Below are 14985 nucleotides of genomic sequence, written 5' to 3'. Positions count from 1 at the left end.
TCTCTCTCTCTCTCTCGCTCTCTCTCTCTCTCTCTCTCTCTCACTCTCTCTCTCTCGCTCTCTCTCTGTCTTTCTTTCTCTCTCTCACTGGCTTTCTCTCTCATCCTCTCTCTCTCTCTCTCTCTGATAACTCAGAATAGCCCAGAGAGTGGGGGTTGGGAGCTGGCTGCAGTGCCAGGGGTTTGATGCTAGAGGAACATAAAGGAGTCTTTTTGGAGGTGTATAATTCAGATAACTGCTCACTGAGCTGGAAAGCTCGACACAAACGCATTTTCACTTTGAGCTCGGGAAGAAGGAGAATGCAGAGGACTCCTTTTTAGACCCATCCAGGCTGTCAGAAATTTAAATTCTAAAACAAAAAAATCTAAACTTGGCACCATGGTAACGCTGTGCCCATAAGAATACATTTCAAACAATGACTAAACAATTTGTGAAACAAAGTTTTGTTTTTTGTTTTTTTTTTGGTGCTTTAACTACAGTGTTTGGAAACATCTTGGAGTTAGTCTCCTTACCATGTGACTTTGGGAAAAACTTTGTGTATTTTGATCTGAACGGCAAAGCACATCCCAGCCCCGCGTGTATGGAAGATGGCTAGAGCAGTGAACGTCATCTTTTACCCTTTTTTTTTTTTTCTTTTTTTCCATCTATTCTCTCTCTCCCTCTCTCTCTCTGGAGGATGCCTTTTCTCAGCATACCGTAATTTGGAGGGTGGGCGGCTGTCAAGGGGTCCTACTGGGATTTCCTGTTTCGTGTGTTTGTGTTCATGAGTACGTGCACGCCAGTGTGCACTCCCATGAGTGTGTGAGGGGGAGAGAAAGAGAGAGAGAGAGAGAGAGAGAGGGGGGGAGATGGAGAGAAAGGAGAAAGAACTTCAGCACGTTTTGTTGTGTAGATGAGATTTGGGCACAACATTTCCTTGACCTACCCCCCACTGACTCCCCCTGGGTAAAGGGAGGACAGCTGTATGGTTTGCGGGTGGGATTTTATTGGAATTTCAAAATCTATAGGTAGTTCTCTTTATATTAATATATTAGCATATGAAGCGCTATGTGTCTTTCTCTTTGTGAACTGGATTGTGTGGAATTAAATAGATAATAATCATTTTAACATAAAACTTAAAGGACTGGAGTTTTCAGAAGCCTGTCGTTGATAAGACCTATATCAGTTAATGTATGCATTTCTTTATGGTGGCCTCATTTCTTTACGTTTAGCCTACTTCTCTTTGCTGTACATGAGAAAAGATAAGCTTAGCACTTGGCATTTGTAAGAGGATAGAGGAGTTAAGTCCTTTGCACATGGTTGAATTGGATATGTAGATTGCAAACATGCTGCATGAGAAGTATATGCTTAATCCACTTGCTTAACCCAGATATTGTTGAGGCATTTGGCCAGAGCTAGGCTATTGGTCAGTGTAAATGTTTTATTTTGTCAGGCACTGATAAATTATACACCGCACTGTCTACAGGAGACACAGGAAAACGTTCAAAGAGTTTTACTGTAATTATGTGGAATTTGTAGGTACCCTTAACATCAGTGGTAATTTAGCAGAAATTAATTGCACCGTAAAACAGTCTGATCCAGCTTCGTTGTTTTGTTGTTGTTGTTGTTGTTTTGTTTTTTTTTAACACTCGCTTCTCCTTTGTTGACTGTATGATTTTGTTATGTTTCTGTTTCTCTGTGACTGAACAGCCTTGAATTCACAGGCATGTGCTTGAACTTGGCATGACGATCTTCTTTTTATCTATTTCTTTCTTTCTCTCTTTATTTCTGTCATTACATCTTTATTCATATCCTCCTCTGATCTTTACTCATCTCCGGAGTGCAACGTTTCAGGTTTTATGATTGCATAGTAACACTTAAGTCGCTTTGTGCTTAAGGGAATGATATTTTGTTTTCATCAGTTTCATTAAGTGCCTGACATGAAAATGGAAGTTTGGGACAAAACTATACATACAAGGAAGAAGAAAAAAAAAAAAAGAAACGAAAAAGAAAAAACCCATCCCATGGCTGTTATATATTATTTATAACACAGAAATAATTTTGCTTTGCAAAACAAAAAAACCCAAAAAGAAGCCTTGCGGTGATTGTATTATTGAGCCTAATTACATAGTCTCACCCCGATTAGCTTGTTAAACAAGCTAAGCAGTCCCAACGATGCTCCATATGAAATTCCCTGACGTTTGCCCTGTTTATCTCAAAGAGCCGCACGCCGTCACGCTGACATAATCACACTTGTTTTGTAAACACACCAATAAGTGATGCCACTACCATGGAGACGGGCAGACACTTGATAGAATGGAAACCCACTCCACCCCCCACCCCCCCTTTTGTGTGATTTCCGGTTAAGTAGATTTAAAATAAGAACTTTGATGTATCTTCATTTCTAAAGTAGAAAAAAAATGAAAAGAGATTTCTTTTTGGAGCTGACGTTGCACTGAAGTGCCACTCTATTCAAAATCACATTCTCCGTATTTGTTCTGATTGATTGATTGAATTTTGTCCCAAACTTCTTCATCTCTGTTTGATCTCTGGGCTTGTCTGATGCATTTGTCACAATGTACTGTTCTTTCATCTGGTATGCTTTGTTTCCTCATGTTGCTAGCTTTTCACGTTTATGTTGCTGCATTTTGTCGCCCTCCCCCCCTCCTCCCCCTCTCCTTTCCTCCCATTCCTCACCACCCTTTTCTCCTCATCCTTCCCCGCCCGTGGCTGTACCTCAGGGAGCATGGAGTAACCGTAGCACAGTCAGCTCACCCTCCTGGTCTCCAGAGCGCTCAGAGGCCTTGGATGGCCCTAAAGCAAGGCAGCTACCGGGCGTGGCCGTCTGGACCATGAGAGTGGTAAATGATGGGTGGGGTGTATGACTGGGGTGTGTGTGTGCGTGTGTGCATATGTGTCCTTGTGTGATCCAGAGTGTAAAAGGTATATGCGTGTGGTTCCACACGTGCTGTCAGCCACAGGATCAGGGCCGGCACGGGGAGCTGCAGACCAGGATAAATCAGATGTCAGACGACTAATTGTCATGGCGATAATGTGATATGAAATTGCGTTGTCACCATTTTTGCAGCTTTGTCTCACGCCATATTTCACAGTGCTCACAATCAACACCTCTGTGACATTAAAGTGCCTCCTGAGGTGAGGTGAATCGCCATTAAGTGGATTATACAGATTCACAAGTTCCCTGCCTTGAAGAACATCTGTATTTGAAGTGTTAGAGCATCCCTTCAGTACAGTAAACGGCATTTATTGCTTACTGCTTAACATTATAGCATTGGAGACGGAAATGAGAGTCAGACTCATAGATTCCTTAGACAGTAATCTCTCATCGTTATACCTGTTCATTACACAGCAGTTTGTGCCAAGTTTTTCCTATCATAAACCTCATCTTATTAATGTTTGCTGGTAGGCTCGTGTGGGCTGTATCTGAGAAGTTTCAGAGGGCGAACGTCTGCCTAGACTCACGTCTCTCCCCCCCCACCCTCCATAATTCATTTTTTCACAAATTAGACTCAGAGTCAATGGTGCGAGAAAAGCTCCTCAGGCAATCTCTCTAAATGAAGTTGACATGTCCTGTCTGACAAATGCGTTTCTGCATTACAGTGAGGTAATTACCTAGGAGGAAGTGGGATTTGGGCCAGTGCAAAGGCAATGGGACACCTCAAATGCAGGGCAGTTTGGCAGGAGAAGGCTCTGAAATGTGAGCTGCTGTGTAGGCTAGTTTTCAGGGGAACAGAGTCTAAGTGGAGTGGGTCAGGTTTTTGACTGGGTGGAGCTGCTCTATCTCAAAAGCCAATCGTCGGGCTAAGTTACCTCAGGAAACTCTCAAGTGAATTAGATTCAACGTGAATTCCAAAAAATTGCGGGGATATATTTTTTTCGCAGCTCTCTCTTTGATGTAGTAATTCCAAAATGGTGTCAAATCGAGATAAGTAAATCAGTTTACCAGCTAACTCGCTTTAAGCTGTTCATTTACTTGAATGAAATATATGGGTGAGTGTCCTGAAATTTGTTTGGACGTCTGCAGTCTTGGATGACGTTTGTAGTTTTGTCCCAGTTGGGTATGACTAATGGGGAGAAAGGCCCAGGGTGGTTATATATCAGAAACATCAGTAAACTAAACTGGGAAGTTCCATGCTGTGGGCTATTAAGGCAATGGTTGGATGAAGACTGAGGAGGGTGGGGCCTTTGGCAGATAAAAAGAGGATGAACCATTTAGATTAAAAGAAAAGGTTCTCTTTCCATTTCTTATTATCCACACCCCACATATTTAGGTGTAGTCACACATGCTGGCAAATGTCACTCTAAGGGTATAGGGTGAATTGTAACAACATTTCTTTCTGCAGGATATTTACCAAATTAGTGTACTTATTTTATATTAAGATATGTAAACAGAGATTTCTGGCAAAGAAATACCTTCCTTAAGGTAGTCAGAGATGTTCTGAAATGTATGTGAAATTAAATTCTGCTTTTGTCTTCCAGGGTCGTGGATCGGGCTTCCCTGGAAGGCGGCGGCCCAGGGGGGCTAACCTGTCTGGGAGAGGAGGCCGGGGACGCTCCAGACTGAAGGCTGACAGCAGCACTGTGGTGACCCCAGGGGTATGGCCCTCCCACACTCTTCTTCTGCATACATGAATAATACAGGCCTCAAATGTGTTGTGCTTAGCTTAGTGCTCACGGTAAACCCAGAGAAAGGCACTCAGACTCATGCTAAAGTCATAAGAACTGACTGAAATGGCTTCGTCAAAACTGCCCGTGCTGACATTAACAGAAATACTGCGTCTAATGGAGGGAAATATGGCTGAAGAACTGTTTGGCTGCTTCAGGAGTTGGATCTATAGTCCAACCTATGGCTTTTTTTCCCCTTCCCCAAGATAGATCTCTCAGAGAAGTTGGTTGAGCAAGTAATGATGCTCACACACAAGCACTTGGAGACACACAAGTGCACACGCGCGCACACACACACACACACACACACACACACACACAGACATCATGTACCAATTGCAAACATTCTTATTGGAATCCAATACTGCACGTAGCTGTTAAGTAAGACTGCAACCAGATACAAAGGCAGAGTCTTGATTACACAGTGAGAATGTGCTCTGCTTAGATAATGAAGCCTCCTTGTTTCTCAGGTTTACATTATAATGTATGGATCGCCTACACATAGCTATATGGGATGTTAAAAAGCAGCTTACCTGGGCTCATCATGTATTCACTGATCTGCACAAAATGACTTTTTCAGTTGATTTAGACTGATGATACCTTAACAGAAGTGCGGTGCACTCTGTTTACACTTTCACTGCTTGATTTACTGATGAAATAGATGCTGCATATGAACTGGTAGTAACAGTAGGAACTGTGTTTTGTACACTTTCTGCAGGTGAGCTTTGTGGAGACGCCGTATGTGTTGAAGGAAGAGGAGGAGAACACAATGCACAACACTGTAGTCATGTTCTCAAGTTCTGATGCCTTCACCCTCAGACAGGTCAGAAGCACTTTATGGCTCCATTGACGTGTTTGTGTGTGTGTGTCTTTGCGTATGTGTGTGTGTGTGTGTTTTTTTGCTGAAATATTGCATTTGTTATTGTGTACTGGAGAGAAAGAGAGCGAGTGAGTGCGTGCGTGTTTGTTGACCTTGTGTGGGTAGTGAGCATTAGATTGAGTGTGATATCTTCAGGTCATTTCTGGCTTTCTCTTTCTCCACTTCGGTTCACTGTCTCCTGCTCATTCCCCTATCTGAAAGGCCCACGGACATGGAGCAGTCTAAACACTGCCCAATACACACATCAGCACACAGTAATTAACTTTTCTCCAAGACTGCAAAATTAAATGACGTAAATAGGAAACATATTTGGCTGGGCTTATGTCAACATTGATAATTCCAGAACTGGTAAACAACGCTGCTTTGTACTTTGTTCTACTTTGTGCACATTTCCCCCGTCAATACTGTTTTCATTTGTTTATTTATTTATTTATTTGAACTCATTTGCATTTGGCCAGCTCTTCGAGGTTGTGACCCTGCGTTTCTACGACCCCCCTCAGGACAGATAAACCCTGCTTTTTCGATAAGGCTCTGAAGAAGAGCTGTTAAAGCGTTTTAGCTGGGGGGTTATGCTCTATTTGTGTGCACTCTTTACATATGTATGTGCCTAAATTCATCGGTGGACGGCTGAACTCTTTCTCACTGTGTCTGCAGGACATGTGTGTGGTGTGTGGGAGTTTTGGACAGGGTGCTGAGGGCAGACTGCTTGCCTGCTCTCAGTGTGGCCAGTGCTATCATCCTTACTGTGTCAGCATCAAGGTAAGCATGTCTGTCATCTCTCCTACCACTCCCCCTTCCTATAACAACATTTCAGGGAAAGCAGCAATCAGAGTGACTTGAAATGATTGATCGCACTTTTACGAACTCACATGCGGCGATCAGCAGCAATTGTAAATGGGACACTAGTAAGAATCATGGCAGGCTAATACTCCAGGTCTTGGTTTAAGGCAGTTTTGTATTAAAGTGTAAAGACCGTACAGAGGATTAAGAGATACACCGTAAACACACGTTTCGTTTGATGGAATAAAGTTTGTTTACGTGCCCTGGTGAATCCCTCTAATATGAATCCACAATAGAAAAAAACCCAGACATTTGCACAATTAGAAGTCTTCTCTTTGCTCTTCCCCCTGCTTAACCAGTATGTAATAAATGGAATCATGGTTGGAGCCTTTGAAATGTTCAGCGTAACGTCTTGTGGTCTTACTTTGCATAGTTACGTGAGCTGAATTCTTGTCATGAAACAAACACATATTTCACTATGACCGATGATTCTAATCTCTTGGGATGAGTAGCATGTCTTCCCCATATATGTCAGCTCCCTTCCTCCAGCACAGGGGAAACCACGTCTCTCTCATAGTGAAGTGCATTGCAAATCATATGCAGAATCTACAGGTTGCAGACATTCCGAAACATATTTTATTGACCCTTACACAAGTGAGTGCCAGGGACCATCTTTTGCAGTAACTGTTCTGTTACTTTTCTCATAAATATACAGCCTTGAGTTGATGTTTTTGTTGTCCTTTTTCCTTAAATGAGAGAATAGGGAGTTGTTGAATAGATTCCCATTCGATTATGACTTTAGAAACCTAGCCGTGAGAATGGATGTTCTCGTCTACCTGAGTACATTTCTGCCGTAACATGTGGGCTCAGGTTTGTTGGAGCAGAGTGAAGAGGTCTTGATTGCTTTATCCTTGCACACATCTATTGATTTGTAAATACCAGCGTATCCCTCCAGCAAATAACTCTGGCTCAGAGCTGACCTGCAAACCAAGCGTGTGTTTGATGTTCTTTGAGCTTTCTAGGTTATTTTCTCCTCTTTAAATACGACCCGCTTAACGCTTTCGCCTCGGTCTAGCCCGCGAGCCCTCACCCTGTGCGCACTGTATGTTTCAGATCACTAAAGTGATTTTGAGTAAAGGCTGGCGATGTTTGGAATGCACCGTGTGTGAGGCGTGTGGACAGGCGACCGACCCCGGCCGGTTGTTGCTCTGCGACGACTGTGACATCAGCTATCACACCTACTGCCTGGACCCACCCCTACAGAACGTACCCAAGGGCGGCTGGAAGTGTAAATGGTGAGGAACACACACACATACATACACGCGCATGCACGCACACACACACACACACACACACACACACACTTTTCAACTGCCTGCCCTGTGCCCCACCATTCCAAAATACTTGGCCCTTGGACTATGGCACAAGTCCATTTTTGATATACCCTTCTGTATTTTTGTCTCTTTAACACTTACTCACTCTGTCTCCGATACTCCCCTTTTCTTTTTATGCTTCCCTCTCAATCTCTTTGGGTATTTCATCACTTCATCTCTCTCCTGCACCCCCCCACCCCCCCCTTCTCCCTGGTCTCACACTCACTTGATCTTTGGCTGGGATTAAGCAGCTGTTTTCAAACAAGATAGAGAGGTCTTCCCCCACATATTTTGTGTAACGTCAGATGTAATCCTCAGTCAAACAAAGCTAGGCTTACATTACAGTACAACGCATACAACATGAGTTTTAGTTCAGTTGGATCTCTTTCAATATTTATTTTTAGGTCATTCCACTCAGTGTTGAGCCGTATGCAAAGTCTTTAAGAAGGGCCATCTGCACATTCTTACCACAGAAAATACGAGAGGGGATGGGCATGAACACATGTACATGGGAAGATAACAGGTGTGACTGTATATTCTTAACATTCTCCAATTCCCTTGGGCTTCCTACACCCAGGTGTGTGTCCTGTACCCAGTGCGGCGCGACCTCCCCAGGCCTACGCTGTGAGTGGCAGAATAACTACACCCAGTGCGGACCCTGCGCCAGCCTGGCCGTGTGCCCGGTGTGCGTGCGCAGCTACCGGGAGGAAGAACTCATCCTGCAGTGTCAACAGTGTGACAGGTGGGCACCGTTCCACTAAACCAGGTGCCGCCTAGGAATGATGAAGGGGCATCTGGGGACAGACCCAGAGAGATGCAATTCTCTGCCAAGATCTCCGTTCCCCCTCTATCGCACACATTTAGTCACTGATTGTGATATAGGCAGACACTGAAATTGACTGTGAAGCACTTTCTGCTCCTCTTTTGTGTTTGCAATTTTTCTTAAAGGACTTTTGCATTTTTGCTGTTTGTTTGTGTAATCGCGCATAACATGAACCGTTACCACTCTCACCTTTTTTCATAGCTTAATGGTTAAGAACAGTCTTTTCTTTGGGGTTTTGGTAAATGGAATGAAAGGTCACTACATCTTGTTCATTGGCTTTTGACCATCTCCTTACCTGGTTGTGTGTGTAGGATGCTATCTAATTGTGTGTAACATGAGATTGACTCCTCTCCAGGTGGGTCCATGCATCCTGTCAAGGTCTTAACACTGACGAAGAGGTGGAGAATGCAGCAGACGATGGCTTTGACTGTGCTATGTGCAGAATGCACACACTGTCCTCACAGGGTAAGTGTAGGCTTCCCAGCATTGGACTTTTCTCTCAAGGTCAGGAGAAGGTCATTTCTTTTCATAGGGCATGTTTTTTTTTTTGTTTTTTTTTAAAGCAGCACAGATGCTAAAGAGCAAGTGAGTTCATGTATGAATGTGAATGGACTGAATAAAAATCACAGAAGAGCGCTACCATATTTTGGTCAATGAAACTTCACCCCGGCCAAATATGCTCCATTGAAAAACAAAAAAAAACAAAAAAAAACAGATGGCTAGAATTTCAAATCATGCTACAGCCTCTTTGGTTAGAGAAAATTGCAGTTCATGTAATCAGCTGGGGATGATCCAAACAGTCCTCTTAGCATGAATAAATGATAGGACAAATGACTTTGGTAATATCTAATGATAAACATGATTTTGTTCCATTTTCCCCTCTCTCACCACGCTCACAGGTAATACTGTTGCAAAGCAAACCGACAGCAGTGAGCCTCCCATAGTGGCCCAGATTGTAACAAAAATCAAAGAACATGGTAATTATGTTCATTTGTTCTCTATACTTGCCATATTACTCATTAATTTTTATTACAAAATGCAAGGTACATTTCTGTTAAAGTTCAAATAATTGCACTGGAAATAAACCCGTTCTAACTACAGGACTGAAGTAATCAGCTGGTTTTTTTTTTTGTTTTTTTGTTTTTTTAACCTCTTCCCCTTATTAGACTTTCAGAAGACTTACACTCAAGACGGAGTGTGTCTGACTGAGTCAGGATTGTGCCAGCTGCAGAGTCTCTCTGTGCCCACGGCACGACGCAAACGGCCAAAACCCAAACTCAAGTTGAAAATCATCAACCAGAACAGCGTGGCCGTGCTCCAGACTCCCCCAGACCCCCAGTCTGAGCTCTCCCGCGACGGAGAGATAGAGGACAGCAGAGGTATCGTCTTTGTGTTCATAAGTATCTTGGCTGATTGTTTGAAGGGCCCTGTGCGTGTGTATGTGTTTGCGTTATGTTGACTCTTAGAGAGAACGTGAACCATCCAGACTGTATAATGTAGACGTACCACGCGCGTTATGAAAGATGACTACGCTGTGGCGAAATAATGAAACGACCTTGCACGGCATTGTTTTGGTCAGCCGTCCCAAAGTTTATGAAAACATTTTGATCGTGAAAATAGACCTCTCTTTCGTCGGTTGTTATTCGCATGAAAGTATACCACTTAAGGGCACTTTCATCCAATCCAGCTTCAATAGCGATAGCTACAGACTTCCTCAAGTGCCATCCTATGCGATTTGTAATCAGAGCGGCAAGAGAAGAAATGTAGGAGGATGAGGAAAAAAAAAAAAAGGAAGAGCCACATTACCTGGAGACTTAGATACATGTTAATGTGAAAACCTTGACTTCCCTTCCATGCCGGTACAGATTTGTTTGAAAGAGGGAGAGAGGTTGAGAGAGAGAGAGTGGGGGAGGCGGGGAGGGAGGGCCAGCCATGTAATGAATTTGACTTGGAGAGGGAAGAAAGGCTTTGAAAACAGCAGTCAGCAAATTATACCTACCTTGGCATTTCAGTGATGAGAGGCTTTCTGGGTCTAACTGAATTAATGCCTGGCCCATCCATCAGACCACAACTCTGGGAGTGCAAGCAGGGGGTAATGAGCAGGAACTAGGCCATAGACTTAACCCTGTCCCTCCCAACGCCACGTCTCACAAACACAACACGCGTCAGTCAACACTCAGCTCTCGCTAGGTAAACTTTGAGTGCACTCGTTCTGGTTAGTCTTACGCAAAGTTGGAATATTCCGCTCAAGTTGGAAGCGTTGCATAATTTGTGTTCCCAGAACCCTCGGATCACTACATTCATATTTGGTGGAGAGGTGGTTGGTATTTTTGCATTGCACTGTAATAGAACCAAACTAATGACCCTTGAAAACGTGGGTTCAGTGCCTTTGCCAGTATTATTGTTTATTTTGGATGGTAATTGCACATAATGAGTCCACCTGTGTCCTCCCACGCTGTTTCTTCTGAAATGTCACATGCTGGTAGTGGTAAATTTCATGTTGTAAATGTTGGTTTATTTGTCATTGTGGTTAATTTCCCTCATCTGTAATTCCCTCGTTTCTGTGCTGAATAGTGGTAATGCAAGCTCATTATCAGGGTCTGCTTCAGTCCCTGAAGAGTGATGGCTCTGAAGTGGTCTGATTAAAATTGCAAGGTTAAAGTGTGTGTGTGTCTGTGTGTGTGTACGTGCATGTGTACGTGTACGTGTAGTGTATGCGTATGTGTACGCGTATGTGGGCGTGTGAATGCTAGCCTCTATGCTAATCTCTTTATTTGTCTCCTCGGCAGAAGGGGACATCACTATGGACTGTGACGGCAAATCAGACTCCAGTCCTGAGCGAGAGCCCGCTGACGATGACCTGAAAGGAGGAGAGAGTGTCGACGGCAACAAGAAAAGGAAGAGGAAGCCGTACAGGCCGGGTGAGAGTGAGAGAGAGAGAGAGAGAGAGAGAGAGGGGGGCGAGGGGTTGGGGGGGGGGGGGTGCACTTATCGGAGAGGACAGCTCCAGTGGACTGTGAAATAGTGTGGCTGCACACTCTGGACCTTGAATAGCATCCCACAGTGACTTGCTCTTTTAAGCTTTAAGCTGAGGCTTCCAGAAAAGAATATTCATTTCTTAACATTTTTTGGTAAACAAAAGTAGTCTATGTTTCCAGAAAAAAAGAAACTTTTTTTTTTAATACGTTTCCCCATTCCACTTTTTTCTAAATGCATTATGAGCTATTCCCTGGACGGGCTGTCATTTCACAGTGTGTCATCTCTTCTGCTGCCGCTGAATTGTCTAGCAGTCCTTCCACTCTTATCTGCCACTAACGAGTTGTTATGGGCAAAATTGCAGTTTTAATCCCCCCAAGGGGATCCCTGTTATGTGTGGGGCTTGATTTATTTCCAACATGAGAATCTGCTCACTTCCTTCTGTCATTTTGCTACTGCTCAGATGTGTGTCTTTTCTGTTTTTTCCATCACCCCTCTCAATTTAGCCCAGTTTAACTTAGAGTATCAAATATTATATATTTTAAGGTGTTACCGGCACTGAAAAATGGGGAATTTGTAAATTCTTGTATGTAGTACTTGCTTCTAAGTGAATGACAAAGAGTGTCATGTGCATACTCTGTCTTGGAGACGTCCATGAAGTCCTAGAGGTTTCTTTTACACAGTTTTTCATTTTTTTCCCCTCTTCTTTCCTTCAGTGTCGTAATTTCTTCTCTGCCACTCAAGCCACCTTTACCAGTAGCTGTCAGCGCTTTGATATCTTTGATATTTTCATACTGATGCGAGTGGAGTTCCATGGCAGCTTTTGTAATGGATAGGGTGACACTGGGGTAGTGCACACATCAGAGCTCACCTCATCCATCTAATCTTTTAGCAGAGCACCGCTGTGCCTACGCCCGCTGGCTCCAGTGTATGCAACAGACTGCAGAGTGCTGCACAGGGGTTAGGGGTCATGGCAAAGGCTTGAGCACCCTGTGACCCTGCTTTTTGTCAGATTAGGGATCTTTAACCTCATTTTGACAGGCCTTTCACTGAGAGACTGGTTTAGTCAAGTGAGTTAAAAATGTAGTAATGGAAGGACACTGTACAGTTGGGGTGTTCTACCGTAATGTTCTTGTAGTCTAGTGAATTTATCATTTAGTTTGAGCTGAACTGGATATACTCAGGCCTAGATGTACTTGCTGTTAGCTTTTTGAAGGGGTTGATGGAAAAGCTGTTCCCCGTGTTGCATTTTTTTTTTTAAACCCGTTGCAGGGTCTCTTACTGCTGTGAGGCAGTTTTTAGGAGTGCACTCTGCCCTCTGAAGGTGGGGAGTGTGGAGGGATGTGATGGTGTGGCCAGCCAGAAATAGGCTCACCTGAAATGGTACCTCTCAGAACAAGTGCCGCTAAAGATGAATCACCCCAGCACTTGGCCCACAGCTCATACGTCATCCTGAATAATGGAGATTAATGTCAGGATTTCACTGTCACTGTTTCCCATTATTAATCTCTGACCGCTTTCATCACCGGAATTTGAGCTTCCAGCAGCTGCTTTTCATCTCCTAAGACGTTTATTCTCCTTGCTCTCTCTCTCTCTCTCTCTCTCCAGGCATCGGTGGCTTCATGGTCCGTCAGAGAAGCCGGACAGGGCAGGGCAAAGCCAAACGCACCCTCAGTAGAAAGGATTCCTCTGGCTCGCTGAATGAGAACATTGCGGGGAAAGAAGAGTGTAAGTTCTCCTGCTCTCAGGTTTTGATTCATTGCATGCGTGTACCATTAAATGATATTGTTGGCTAAAAACATCATGCTTAATTCTGTAAAGCATGCCTGTATGGTAGTCAGATATTTTGATGTATACTTTAATCCTGATAGGCTGGAACGAGCCAGACACGCCAGTGGATGAGACACCACCTGTGACTGAGACGCTGGAGAAAGTGAAGAAGAGGTACAGAAAGAAGAAGACAAAACTGGAAGAGGCCTTTCCCTCATACCTACAGGTATGTACCATTCTGGAGCACTGCACCAAACCGGAGCAATGTAACACTTGAATTAGAGCTAGATTCAGGGAGTTAATACTGTTAACATAGTCAGTCTGGTGGTTTGTGATTATTGCTTTGAGTGACATGTAAAGTAAGTGAACTGTTTAATGAGCCTGTGGGGTCTTAATGTGGCAGAATTTCTGGGACCTGGATGCATCCTGTGTTAGTATGCCACGTTGCTCTTTGCAGGACCGTCATGCTCAGCGGCTGTGAGGCAGCGATGCATTAAGCGCACCAGCTGTCACTTTGGGCTTTCTTGTTCTGCAAGCTTCAAATTAAACTTAAGGTCCTCACCAGAGAAATGACTCAAATGAATAATTTAATTCCCAGCGCATTAGGCCTTTAATGTTTTAGCGCAGTGGGGAGTAGTCACAGTGATAGTTTGGAGCTGTTAGAAATGTGGAGGCATTACATACTTGCTTAACCAGGAAGCACATAGCCAAAGGTCACGTGTTTGTGTATTAATGTGAGTTTCTGTGCTCTCATAAACCTGGAGTGATGCTCCTGACAGCTTCTGTAATCCCAGTTGTGCTGTCATGTGACTGTTTCAGACATCTTGGCAACTTTGAAACACACGGCCATGCCTAGTGGGAACCGTGGCTGTTGTGTGTCTTCTAAGCGCCTCAGGGATTTTTACCACAGCCAGGTTTTCTAAGGTTTCACTATGGGTTTTCAGTGTCACACTTTGTCTGAGTGGAGTAATTTATTCCCAAGCCAAACCCTAATATTCTACAGGGACCAAGAGGGAAACCCAACCAATTCAATTAATCGTTGTTTGGCAAAACTGGTTAGGCAGAGCTGTCCTTATGTAAATGCCATTTGGGTGGATTGTTTGTCAAGAGACACGTGGTGTAAGGTTATGCAAATGATGTGTCTGGGTCTGTACTGTGCAATGACACTTTTGTGATCGATGCTTTTACAGGAGGCCTTCTTTGGGAAAGAACTGTTGGATAAGAGTAAGCAGAGCAGGAAGGCACTGGGGACAGGCCTATTGGATGATGACCCTTCTCACGGAGACAGCAAGCCACCCAATGCCAACACGAGCTTTCTCGACCCGTCGTCTGACCCACTCCTCAGTGCTACTGCCACCCCCGTCCCAAGCAAAGCAGGGGCACTACGTATGTCAATATGCACATTACTTCCTTTTTCCTCCCTCACTAGCCTCGGGTTTTCTCTCTTTTTTTCAGCCTCTTCACTCAGCCTTTCTCTATACTTGATCTCTACGTTGTCTACTCTCTAGCTTTCTGTCTGTTTCTCTCTCTCTCTCTCTCTCTCTCTCTCTCTCTCTGACGCACACACACATGCACAAATGCACGCACGTACACACGCACAAAAGCGTAGTAATTTAGATATGTTTTGAGTGCACACAGTCACTTAGAATGGCCCTCTTTTGTTCACTGAAGAATGCAGGATGTCCCTCAGTGGTGACCCATCAGGTCACATCAACGTG

At 43.9% G+C, this 14985-nt stretch overlaps 1 protein-coding gene across 1 annotated transcript in view; it reads left to right on the top strand.

The window, feature by feature from the left end:
• Positions 1–14985, top strand: part of kmt2ca (lysine (K)-specific methyltransferase 2Ca) — an 81196-nt gene that overhangs the window by 40299 nt on the left and 25912 nt on the right. Inside the window, exons 15-27 of the mRNA XM_030769621.1 lie at positions 2721–2840; positions 4480–4596; positions 5384–5488; positions 6200–6304; positions 7439–7620; positions 8276–8440; positions 8877–8986; positions 9421–9498; positions 9688–9900; positions 11311–11442; positions 13106–13225; positions 13369–13493; positions 14458–14653. Of these exons, the coding sequence (XP_030625481.1) occupies positions 2721–2840; positions 4480–4596; positions 5384–5488; positions 6200–6304; positions 7439–7620; positions 8276–8440; positions 8877–8986; positions 9421–9498; positions 9688–9900; positions 11311–11442; positions 13106–13225; positions 13369–13493; positions 14458–14653 (1768 nt within the window). The remainder of the gene's footprint in view (positions 1–2720; positions 2841–4479; positions 4597–5383; positions 5489–6199; positions 6305–7438; positions 7621–8275; positions 8441–8876; positions 8987–9420; positions 9499–9687; positions 9901–11310; positions 11443–13105; positions 13226–13368; positions 13494–14457; positions 14654–14985) is intronic.

This window comes from Chanos chanos, chromosome 3 (assembly GCF_902362185.1).
Source record: "Chanos chanos chromosome 3, fChaCha1.1, whole genome shotgun sequence".
Classification (NCBI taxonomy): domain Eukaryota; kingdom Metazoa; phylum Chordata; class Actinopteri; order Gonorynchiformes; family Chanidae; genus Chanos; species Chanos chanos.
Note: the sequence above shows the minus strand (reverse complement) of the source record. Positions and strands in the feature narration are given on the sequence as shown.